General features: G+C 49.3%; 1 protein-coding gene across 1 annotated transcript; it reads left to right on the forward strand.

Annotated features, from left to right (window-relative positions):
* The first annotated feature begins 1,200 nt into the window (after positions 1-1,200).
* Positions 1,201-11,245, forward strand: Fgf23 (fibroblast growth factor 23). Its single transcript, XM_052720484.1, has 3 exons — positions 1,201-1,411; positions 7,054-7,157; positions 8,968-11,245. Exons 1-3 carry the CDS (start codon positions 1,201-1,203, stop codon positions 9,406-9,408), a joined length of 756 nt encoding a protein of 251 aa, XP_052576444.1. The 3' UTR covers positions 9,409-11,245.
* Positions 11,246-11,873: the final 628 nt, after the last annotated feature.

Raw genomic sequence — 11,873 nt, forward strand, 5'->3', positions numbered from 1 at the left:
CTGCTTCCCCAGCTGGACTGCTCCCAGCTTGCTCTCTCTTACATCCACTTTGATGGCTTGTGGTATACCTATCCACAGTAGGGACTCAGTAAACTGAGACACTGAGTGAGCAGCACCCCCCTTGTGGTCAGTTTGTTACAGCAGCCTGCCCTCCAATGGACTGTATGTGTTAGTCCTAACACCCCCCCCCCCGCCCCCCAATCAGATGCACCTCCACAGAGGGTGTGCAGAGAGCAGATTCTGCACTGACACAACAAGGTCCCAGTGTGCAGACCCTGGCTGTGGAGATGCCCTGTCCTGCAGCTCCTGGATGCTTCCTGCCCTCTGACCCCTCAGCTCGGCCAGCGGTGCCATTCCAATCCTCCGAATGAGTCTCCTTCCTATCGGCAAAGCCATAATTGCCAGTTTGGTTCCTTGCATCACCCAAAGGAGGGAAACTGAGAAGCCAGACCTTGCCATTTTTGCTGACCTCAAGACCTTGTTTCCTTTCTTCTTGTCTTGAAGTCTTTGCAAATGGGAATGGGGGGGGGGGGGGCGGGTGCTGAGCTCTTGCTGAGCACCTCACACACCCTTCCTGAGGTGTGCGTGGAGGGTCTCATTTGTCTGGTGGTGTCATATATCTCTGTATCAATCAGGACACCTGCCTAATGCAGCAGCCAGGAGTAGCTCTGGGCACATACTTGGAGGTGAAAGGCCTGAGCTAACCAAAAATGAGAATGATGAAGGGAGAGGAGGGCTGAGGAGGCGGGTGACTGATGTGTTGCTATTTTTTTTTAAAGGCTGTTGGCTGCCTTCACATTTCCTGATGGAAGTGGGACAGGTCAACGGATGACCCACGGTCATAGATAACTTTTGCCCACGCTTTATTCACTTTTGGGAGCACTGGCTTGAAACTGAGGGGTGTGTGCGTGCGTGTATGTGTGTGCCTGGAACCGACGTGCCTTCCGCAAGCCTAAGAAGTCTGGGCTTTTTCTTCGAATGGGTGATTACAACACAGAGGATGTGGCAGCGTTGTTTTTCCTGTTTGATGTCATACCACTACCCTTTAAAAGTCCCAGGGCAAAAAGGAGGGAATTTAGCCCTGGCTCCCCACCTCAGTTCTCAGTTTCTTCCTAGGAAGAGAGGAAGGCCAGCAAGGTCCCGGCCTGTCTGGGAGTATCAGATTTCAAGCTCAGCATTAGCCACTCAGAGAGCAGTGCAATGCTGGGGACCTGCCTCAGACTCCTGGTGGGTGCTCTGTGGAGCGCCTGCAGCTGGGGCACTGTTAGAGCCTACCTGGACACCTCCCCACTGCTTGGCTCCAGCTGGGGCAGCCTGACCCATCTGTACACAGCTACAGCCAGGAACAGTTATCACCTCCAGATCCACAAGGATGGCCATGTAGATGGCACACCCCATCAGACCATCTATAGTGAGTACTGGCTCCAGGTTGGGAAGAGGGGATACGCCCTGTTGTTGACCTCCAGGGGTGCTGAGGAGATAAGAGGGAGGGGGAATCTAAATGTCCAGCCTCTTGTGTGCACGGCTCTCTCTCACTCTCTCTTGAGTGTGTGTGTGTGTGTGTGTGTGTGTGTGTGTGTGTGTGTGTGTGAGAGAGAGAGAGATATGAACCTAAGAGGAAGATTTTCCTCCTCCTTAATTGGACCTACAGGTTTTTCTCAACCTGAATAATCACTGCCATAAGCCATTTCCAATAATGAGAGACAGTTTTCTTTCCTTCTGTCCAAGAATTGGAGGGAAAATGGATAGAAAGATGGACTCAAAGAGAAGAATGACCCAGACCGAACCACAGATGGTGAAATTTAACTGGGGGAGACAGTGGGGGAGATTCTCGGATCCCGAGATTTAGAATAAATGAAATAGGGGGCTCTTTTCAACTCCAAATTCCTAGTATTCTGGCTTTGTGAAAATTCTCAAGAGCCGGACACATCCTTAATACAATACAAGGCCAGCCTGGTCTACACAGTGAGCTCCACGCTAGTCAGGGCTACATAGTGAGACTCTGTCTCAAAACAGAACAAAACCTTCTCAAGAGACATGTGTTCAAGACTGACCACCAGGCTACCGGGATATGTTGTCTTGGCAAGTCTGACTGAATGCATCTACCCAACAGGTATGCTGGGTGTGCTTCCGAGGCTCCCTGTAGGAGTTGGTGGCTCTCTGAGAAGCTGAAATGTATTTAGTTGCTAACAAACTGAACTGGTTGTGAACTCCCTGGTGCTGTGAGACACCTGGAATATTCTTAAAGTTGGATTCTATGGAAAATTGGATCGCAAGCTATAACTGTCAATCAGTTAAATGTATTCAAATGAGAGCCCTTTCCAGCATAAGTGATAATACATAGAAAATAGAGAGATGAGAGAGATGGGTATTGAAAAACACAGTTTCTATTTTAGCAGGCATGTAAAAAGTATTCTAAGTAGGACTGGAGAGGTGGCTCAGCAGCTAAGAGCACTTGCTGCTCTTGCAGAGGACCCAGGTTCAGTCCAGCACCAAGTAGTGGCTTCCAGTGGTCCATAGCTCCAGTTCCAAGAGATCCAATGCCCTCTTCTGACCTCCGATGGCATTGCACAAATGTGGCGCACAGACATCCATGCAGACAAGACAGCCATACACATGCAGTAAAAACCCAACTCTAAAAAGTTACTGGAAGAGTGTGCAGAGGAGGCACCTGGGTTCAGTGCCATGTAGAGCAGCCAGAGCATTAGCATTTTCATTTCACTAAAGAACTGTCTATGGGGATTGTGATTTCTTTGCTGTTGTAATAGGTGGACCCAGTTTTCTGGATGTGGCCTTGCGGGACGCATGACATTCTCTCTGCTATGACCTTAAACCACATATAATCATGTACAAAGCCAGCAGCTTATACCTGTCCAAGGGCTACATTGACAGGAGATGTGAGGAGGAGAGAGGCTCTCTCCAAATACCAAGCATCCTCCAGAACTCAAGGGGAGAAAGTAGGATGCTGGAGTTACCTCTTGGAAGTGAGGGTTGGGCCAGATGGGGAGAATCCAAAATAAATCTGGGTACACTTCATGGGTCCCCAGCCCTGCTTGTGTTCTGTGGAATGGGACAAGGTGCCCGACACCACACATCCCTCTGTCACTGGAAAAGTGACACAGTTCTTCACAGACCTCTTATCTCCCAGCACATTATCAATCTTGTAGGAAACGCCATTGTATTCTTCCCATGGAAGACTGCCTGACTTCCGCTGCAAGACCACATGTAATTTCAAATGCTGGACAGTGGATAAGGGGAACTATTTTGGTTTTAGAGACTGGAAATTTGCTTATAATTAGAGAATACATATGGAACGTTCTTAGAATCACAGAATCCCTTTGCTGAAAGGCAGCCTCTCTGCATAGACCAAGAAGTCAGTCTGGAACAGTCGGGCCAGGTGTGGGGAGGATGTATGAGGTCAGCCTGCTTTGAAAGTCTGAATGGCAGGCCTTTTTCCCTGGGTGCTGACAGACACGGGGCTGGAGGATGCAATGAATGTGGCTGAGGAGCAGTAAAGTGAACTGACCTGACTAGTTTTTGTGTGTGATTTTTATCTTGTGTAAGCTTTGCCTTTGGGGGAGGGGAGTAACATTGAACCTAAAGCACTACTCAGTTATCATGTGCATTTCTTTATCTTGTTCTTATCTTTACATATTATTAGTGTAATCTTCCCCCTGACTACATAGTCACAGCAGAGCTTGGTTCTATTATGATCCCATTTGTCTATTTTATTTCACATGTACACAGTCTTGTTTGCATGTATGCCTGTACACCACCGCATGCATGCCGTGCCGCTGGGGGTCAGGACATCTCATTACATCTTCACGATGACAAAATGAGGCAGAAGTTCCTACTGCCTCATGTTAACGTTTTGCTTTATTAAGTTCTTGGTTAAGAGTGGAGTGTCCAACTCCTGTTCGGGTCATTGGTCTTAACAAGATGGAATGCTCTGCCCGCCCCCCCAAGATGCCCAAGCTCCCCTGAACTCAGAAGGCTCTTGGGGCCTCTCCAGGGTTGGTAAGCTTTTTCTAATATGAACAAGGCCAGCTTCCCACTCCCCATTGTGCTCACTTTTGGAAATGGCAGAAAAGAATTGCTTATCACCCTTGCTTAATAGTCCATTCTTTTCCTCTGGTGTGTGGCTTAGCATGTACTTGGCCAAGTGAACTTTTCTGCTGGCTTCTGTAGGTTTCATTCAAAAGCTCATTAAAGCCAGGTGGCAGTGGTGCACACCTTTGATCCCAGCGCTCGGGAGGCAGAGCCAAGGAGGAGCTCTGTGAGTTCGAGGCCAGCCTGGTCTACAGAGCGAGATCCAGGACAGGCACCAAAACTACACAGAGAAACTCTGTCTCGAAAAACAAAAAAAAAGCCCATTCAGAGGTGCCCACCCCTGGTAACCACTCACGTACTCTGCAGGGCATTTTCTGTTAGGACTGGCCCTGGAGTGAGGGGGCATGTATACTGTGCTCACTGCCTGCATCCATCAGACAGGCTGGCAAGACGTCAGGCCGAGGAAGTGGTCAGCTGTCAAGTCATTTGTGCAGCCACTATCCCGTTTGATCGGTGGTAACCCTAGAAAGCAGGCGGGAACGGCTACGCTGTGCTCACTCCACAGACTGTGCTCACTTCTGAGGCTGGGGCTGCAGCAGCGAAGTTCCCATGGCTACGAGTTTCTTAAGGAGCCAGCTTGGGACCAGCATCCCTCATGGGCACAGAAATTCGATGTCCCAGTGGCATTTTATCACTTTTTCTGTTGGAGGCTACAGCTGCAGGGCAGGAAGATGTCACGGACCTGAGTTCGAATCCTGCGTTGTCTCTTCAAGATGCTGCAGCAACTACTAATATGATAATGATGTTTATTTTAACAATATAATAGTTGTTTTGAGAATTTAAAATATATAGAGTGCTTAAGAGGGCACCCACTCAGAAAGAGAGAGAGAGAGAGAGAGAGAGAGAGAGAGAGAAGAAAGGAAGGGAGGGAGGGAAGGAAGGAAGGAGGGAAGGAAGGAAGGAAGAAGGGAGGGAAGGAAAAGGGAAAAATACACTCACTAAATGTAATCCTTTGCCTCGCCCCCACCCCACCCCCACCCCGCCTTGATTTGGACCAAAAAGCCCTCAGGACAGAAATTCTTCTGTATTTCTTATGTATGTCTGAGTATGCATAAAATCAGCTATATACTTGAGATACATAGTCAGACATCATTTTTGAAGAAAGTATGTGGTACCTCTCCCCACTTGGCAGTTTTCCTGAAAGCTAACCAGCGGCCAAACATTGAGACACTTGAAACAAATGAACTGTCCTCTTCTGCTCTCACCTTCCTGGGCTCAGGTCTGCTTACATTCCCTCTGTCCACATCATCCCTGCTTCAGCGTGTGCCAGGCTCTGTCCACATCATCCCTGCTTCAGCGTGTGCCAGGCTCTGTCCACATCATCCCTGCTTCAGCGTGTACCAGGCTCTGTCCACATCATCCCTGCTTCAGCGTGTACCAGGCTCTGTCCACATCATCCCTGCTTCAGCGTGTGCCAGGCTCTGTCCACATCATCCCTGCTTCAGCGTGTACCAGGCTCTGTCCACATCATCCCTGCTTCAGCGTGTGCCAGGCTCTGTCCACATCATCCCTGCTTCAGCGTGTGCCAGGCTCTGTCCACATCATCCCTGCTTCAGCGTGTGCCAGGCTCTGACCACATCATCCCTGCTTCAGCGTGTGCCAGGCTCTGTCCACATCTTCCCTGCTTCAGCGTGTACCAGGCTCTGTCCACATCATCCCCGCTTCAGTGTGTACCAGGCTCTGTCCACATCATCCCTGCTTCAGCGTGCGCCAGGCTCTGTCCACATCATCCCTGCTTCAGCGTGTACCACGCTCTGTCCACATCATCCCTGCTTCAGTGTGTACCAGGCTTTGGCGTTAGGGGATACCTGACCTTTGCCTGTTCACTCCCCTTAAAGGTCTTTGTTCTGAGCCTATGTAGGGTAGGAACGAGGCCTCAGGCTTCAAATCGTCCCATGATGTTCTCCCACACGCTAGGTAGGCACAGACCTTTCTGAAGAGGGATTAGAAGTTCTGTCTGAGCAGCCTCCTTGGGGCCTTGAAGTGACGCTCCACAGCAGGCAGTTAAAAGTGTCCTCAAAGATCTATGGAAATTACTTTTAACAGAAAATGCCAAGTCTTGCTGAATCACCATTCATTTTACAACACAGTGTGGCTTAATCTTATCTTTATTACAGAATGCCCATTTAATGGTATTGACCCACTGTTTAAGGTGTGGATGATATAGGCATGCTTCAGACCTTAGTCAAAGGCAAGTTTTTAAGTGAGGCTATTGAAAGTGGTCCAAGTTCAGCATCTACAAAAAGCATCTCCAAGTGAGAAAAGCACAAAAGACTGGGTCCAAGAGGCAAATTCTGACCATCCCTGGGGTCTATTAAACGTCTGGGGGTGGAGCTCTCCGCTTCTCTGGGAAAGATTTTAGACACGCAAATATGGTAGAGCCAGGTGAGGGACACGCTGTAGTAACAGCAGGGGCACTATGCTGAAGAGCAGCCAGTTCTGACTGGGGAGGTAAGAAGGCACAGAGATGCCTACAGCTGGCCTTGAAGGGGAAGCGCCTTATCAGGCAGGGACCAGAAATCAACTCTGAGCATGGGACCTGTAGTGAGGGAGAACCAGGCTCTATACAAGCTGGGTCACGGAATGACATTTCAACATAGATTTTAAAATCATAGAAGCAGTCATCTCAGAGGGACAGGACCGTGGCCCCAAACACTAAAAGGTAGTAGCCAGGCAAAGAGAGGAGCAGCATCCAGATGGAGGGAAATCGGTGTGCTGCACAGATGTGGGCCTGTTGGGAGATCCCCATCCATGAAGGAGAATAAAGCAGGAGGCACATGAGTGTTGATGTCGGAGTTGGGAGTCACGGGAAGTGAGAGGAACAATTAGAAATGGAGAGTTGTGTGATGCCATCCCCAACAGAGAGGTGTCTTGGCGGTGATTTTCAGAAAATGTTTCAAGGAAGGGGTAATTGCATATTTTAACCTGAGAGTTTTTTTGCAGGTGCCTTGATGATTAGATCAGAGGATGCCGGCCTCGTGGTCATAACAGGAGCCATGACTAGAAGGTTCCTTTGTATGGATCTCAGAGGCAACATTTTTGGATCAGTGAGTTTCTTTTTGTGTTGGCCACCACTTTATAATGACTTTATCTCTTCTTCTAAGACTTGATTTTTAAAATCCTGTGTCTGTGTGGGAATTGAACTCTGGGAAAGGAGCATGTACGCACTCTGAATCACCGAGCAATCTCTCCAGCCCTTACTTGTATTTCTCGTCAGGGCTGTGGTATTTCCAACTTTAGAGATCCCACTTAGCGTGCCCCTTGGTCACTACTTGCTGTCACTAAGTACTTTGTTCAGTCTCAGTAGGAAATGCTCAGGTTCAGGCAGCTGGGGTTTGGAACGAGCCTCTCGACCTCCAGTCTGCACTGGCCCCTGGTCCCCATTCTTACCAGGCACACCGACCTCCAGTCTGCACTGTCCCCTGGTCCCCATTCTTACCAGGCACACCGACCTCCAGTCTGCACTGTCCCCTGGTCCCCATTCTTACCAGGCACACAGTCCCTGTTGTAGGTCCTAAGGCCACGTCAATTTGTGCTTTTAATTTATACACTAGAAAGGGTGAGCGACCCTTGGTGTCTTCACAGTTCGGTTACCAACTGTGGCCTTGGGGAAGTTCTCTCAATCCTCCCAACTTCGGTCTCTTCCCTTAGAAAAAGTGAAGTGGAATGGACCGTGTGACCTGAACTGTCCCTCCTGCTAATGACCTCCAAATAATTACCTGTGCCCTCGGGGTGATGGCAGGTCCTTCAGATTGTAAATCAAGGTTTTTCTAAACTAAAGGCTAAAGCATAGTCCCAATAATTTTGAGGTGGAAATGAAGAAGGACCGTTTGACTCAGGAGTCCCTTATCAATGTCTGGTACAAAGTTCCTGAAGAAAAAGCTTTCTGTTTAGTTACTGCTGTGCATGTCCCGGAACCTACAATACCAACTGTCTAGAGCAGATAGATACCTATGCACACAGGAAGCCCTCATCTGTTGGGAAACATGTAAAGGTCCAGGTAGGCACTCAATAAAACTCAGTACAAATGGGAGAATGAAGTTCAAACCCAGAATACCTGTTCGCAAGTTCACGTTCCTGATCTTCAGTCTACATTATGTCTTGGTGTCAGTACCCTCAACTTACATTTGACCCCAGTCAAAGTCCATCCCAGTTCCATTCTCTAGGCAACGAGACAAACCACAACCTCCTTTCAGCCAGCAGAGCTTTAAAAACTATACAACCCAGGCCCAGTAGCACAAGCCGTCCAGCAAAGCTACTCGGTTGGCTGAGGCAGGAAGATAGAAAGTTCAAGGTCTCCCTGGGCTACACTGCAGAGTTCCAAAGCCAGCCTGGGTAACTCAATGAGACTCTGCCTCAAAACGAAAAAACAGAAAAGGGGCTGGGCCTGTCGTTCAGTGGTAAAGCCCTTGCCTGCCATGTATGAAACTCTAGTTCATTCCCGGGAATGGAGCGGGGTGGGGTGGGGGGTGGGTGGGGGTGGGTGGGGGGGGTTGGTTAAGGGAGAGGGGCAGGAGACTATGAATGTTAGCCTAGTCCCCCCTGCAGACAGTTAAGAGAGACAGGGACATGAACAGAATGAATGAATGAGAACGTGAATGTTTGGTTCTCCTAGCCGACCCTGAACAAGAGGAATGTCACCAGCTCTTTCTGGGCCCTGCTCCGGCAAGCTGGACTCCAGACCAAGGTCCTCTAGACAGTGCCCCCCTGGGTCCTTACAGCAGCCACTCTCCTAAAGCTGGAGCCAAGTTCAGCACTCAGACAGCCTTTCTTAAGAGGGAGGTGAGGGACTGGGCTGAGCAGTACCCCTTAACGGAGCGGTGGCCTTCACCCCCTCGTGCTCCCCTTCCCTTCCAGCATCATTTCAGCCCGGAGAACTGCAGGTTCCGTCAGAGGACTCTGGAGAACGGCTACGATGTCTACCTGTCGCCGCAGCATCACTACCTGGTGAGCCTGGGCCGCGCCAAGGGCCCCTTCCAGCCGGGCACCAACCCGCCGCCCTTCTCGCAGTTCCTGGCGCGCAGGAACGAGGTCCCGCTGCTGCGCTTCCACACCGCGCGGCCACGGCGCCACACGCGCAGCGCCGAGGACCCTCCCGAGCGCGACCCCCTGAACGTGCTCAAGCCGCGGCCCCGTGCCACGCCCGTGCCCGTATCCTGCTCCCGGGAGCTGCCGAGCGCCGAGGAAGGCGGCCCCGCCGCCAGTGACCCACTGGGCGTACTGCGCAGAGGCCGCGGGGACGCGCGCGGGGGCCCCGGGGGCGCGGACCGCTGCCGCCCCTTTCCCAGGTTCGCCTAGGCCACCAGCCCCGGCGGCCTCAGCCTCCATCCTCCAATCGGCTCAGGCCACGTGCAAGGTTGGAAGGTTGGGGTGTCTGCTTCTCTCCTTTCCCTTTGGGCCTGAGAGTCACCTGCGAGGTCCCAGCCGGGCACCACCGTTTGGAATGAAACCCAACAGTGGGAGGTGGGAGAAACGGCTCAGAGGTTAAGAGCTTGTGCTGCTCACGCAGAGGACAGTTCTCAGCACCCACAACTACCTGTAATTCTAGCTCCAGGGGAATCTGATGCGTCTAGCCTGTTTGGGCACCTGCACTCACATGCACATACATACCCACATACACATACACGTAATTTATAATGTTAATCTGTTTTAAAGACCCTAACAGTAAACTAGACACCTGGCTTTTAATTTTTTTTTTTTTTTTTTTTGACTAACAGGTATACTAGACACTTGGCTTTTATTAGCCTGTCTCTTGCCTAGCATTCTCGTCGATCAATTAGCATTAAGAAACAGTGGTTCAGAGTTCACACCTTGAACACAGGGAAGAGGCTATCTCTACAGCTTTTTGTTATTGTTCTGGGACCCACACGGGTTTTTTAGTTGAGTGCCTTAATGGATTCACTGGGCAAGTCGAAAAAAACACTGATGTCTTCTTTCTGGAAGAGCTTTCAAAAAAGATTGGCAGGAGGCTGACAAACAGATCCAAACACGCGGTGAACTGAAGCATGTTCCGCAAAGCTCAGTCTCCCTGCAGATTGAACACTCTGCCAGATTCGCAGAACTAGTGCTGACCCCGCTCCGTCCCCAGCTCTCTGTGATAGGACACAGATAGCCCTGGCTTAGCAAAGTCCACCTTGCTAGGGAGGTTTGCGAAATGCAAATGCACGAACTCTTTCTGAAGATGCATTTTAGTGAAAGCCTCCACCAGCAGGCTGAGTTGTGATGTATTCTAGGTGAACTGTGAAAACATGCCAGGAAAGGAAGAGTCCTTGAGACGTGGGGCTGCTCTAGGTTAGGTTTTCTGTGGACTGGGGGAGAGGGGGTAGAGGGGTGTCTTTTTTTTTTCTTTCTTCTAAGTGAAATGGGATCCAATGGGTCTAGCTAGCAGGAGAGGTCTCTAGCAGGGGCTAACCCAGAAATGGAGGCTACTCTTGGGAACTCTTAGGGCATTAAATGAAGACACTTTTCAGTCATCCCAAAAACCCCGGGGCTGTCCTGGGGCGAGCATAGCTTCACCATGAACAGCAAGAAAGCAGGCTTTGAGGCTCTGCTCTCTTCTGAGCCTTAGCTGGTGATAGACTTCAACAAAGGGCGCCCCTTCCTCCCTCTATTTAAAGGAGTACCTGAAGAGTGCTCATTCACACAACTTCGTGATTTCCACTGTCTTCATGTACACAGACGTAGAAATGAATCCATTGTTTTTTGCTTGTCAGAGGAACGTCAGGCAATGTGAAGGACCAGCTCCCACTCTGAAATACTAAAACCGTCGACCATAGTGGTAGATGCCATGTACCCCAAACCTTTTCTCCACTGGCTCTCATTTCCTGTTGGGAATATTGGTCTGGACAGTAGCCACCAGAGGCCCTCCCACTGAGGCAATTCTGTGGAAAAACCCTGAAAGGACTTGAGAAGCAAACTGGTCGTGAGCTCACAAGCTCAGCAGCAAGCACCATGGGGCTTTCTTTTTCACAGAGCCAAGGTAACCTTGTAATTTCTTAGGTCCCTTCGCATGTGGCAATATTTATTTATTTATTTGGAAGATTTTTTTTGCCTATCACTCTATATTTATAGTTATTTATAAAATGTAACGCCCACTTCTTTCCTTCTGTTTTAAATAAAAATAAAATTTCTTTCAGATTCCGTTTCTGAACCCCTCTGTATGACTGCACTCGTGTGTGTTGAGATGGGAGAATAAAAGGGAGGCATTTGGAAAATCTGGAGAGAACAGAATGGGGAAAGGAAAAAGATTTTCAGAGTCAAAATTTCTTCCATTTATAAGCATATTCAACAATTTTAATGGATCAAAAATGATGAAATTATATCAATATTGGGTTTCTGATGAAGCAAGTGATTCCTTGGAAGATTTTTAGTTTGAAAAAGACATACTGGCATAACCACACTGAAATCTCATTAACCAGATACTATATCATATGAGTTTTCCATCACTATTAACAAATACGTAGCATGATTATTTATGAAGATAAAAGGCTGGAACCATACTTTGGAAGTTCTAGTCCACAACCCAGAGAACCACTTCTTTTATGGTAGACAAGTCAGCACATTGTGGTGGGAGCCCGTGGCAGAGCAAAACCACTTACTTTCAGGCTGGTAAGGGAAAAGAGGCCGAGGTCTGACTAGTGTGCACATCCCCAATTACCTAAGGACGTCTCAGTAAGCCCTGCCCCTGAAATGGCACCACCTTCCACTAGCACCAGGCCTTCAACGCATGGGGGGGAGAGGCTATGTTTAAGCTAGAAAAATAA

The sequence above is a fragment of the Peromyscus californicus genome, unplaced genomic scaffold (genome assembly GCF_007827085.1).
Source record: "Peromyscus californicus insignis strain IS unplaced genomic scaffold, ASM782708v3 Scaffold_6__1_contigs__length_162567912, whole genome shotgun sequence".
Lineage (NCBI taxonomy): Eukaryota > Metazoa > Chordata > Mammalia > Rodentia > Cricetidae > Peromyscus > Peromyscus californicus.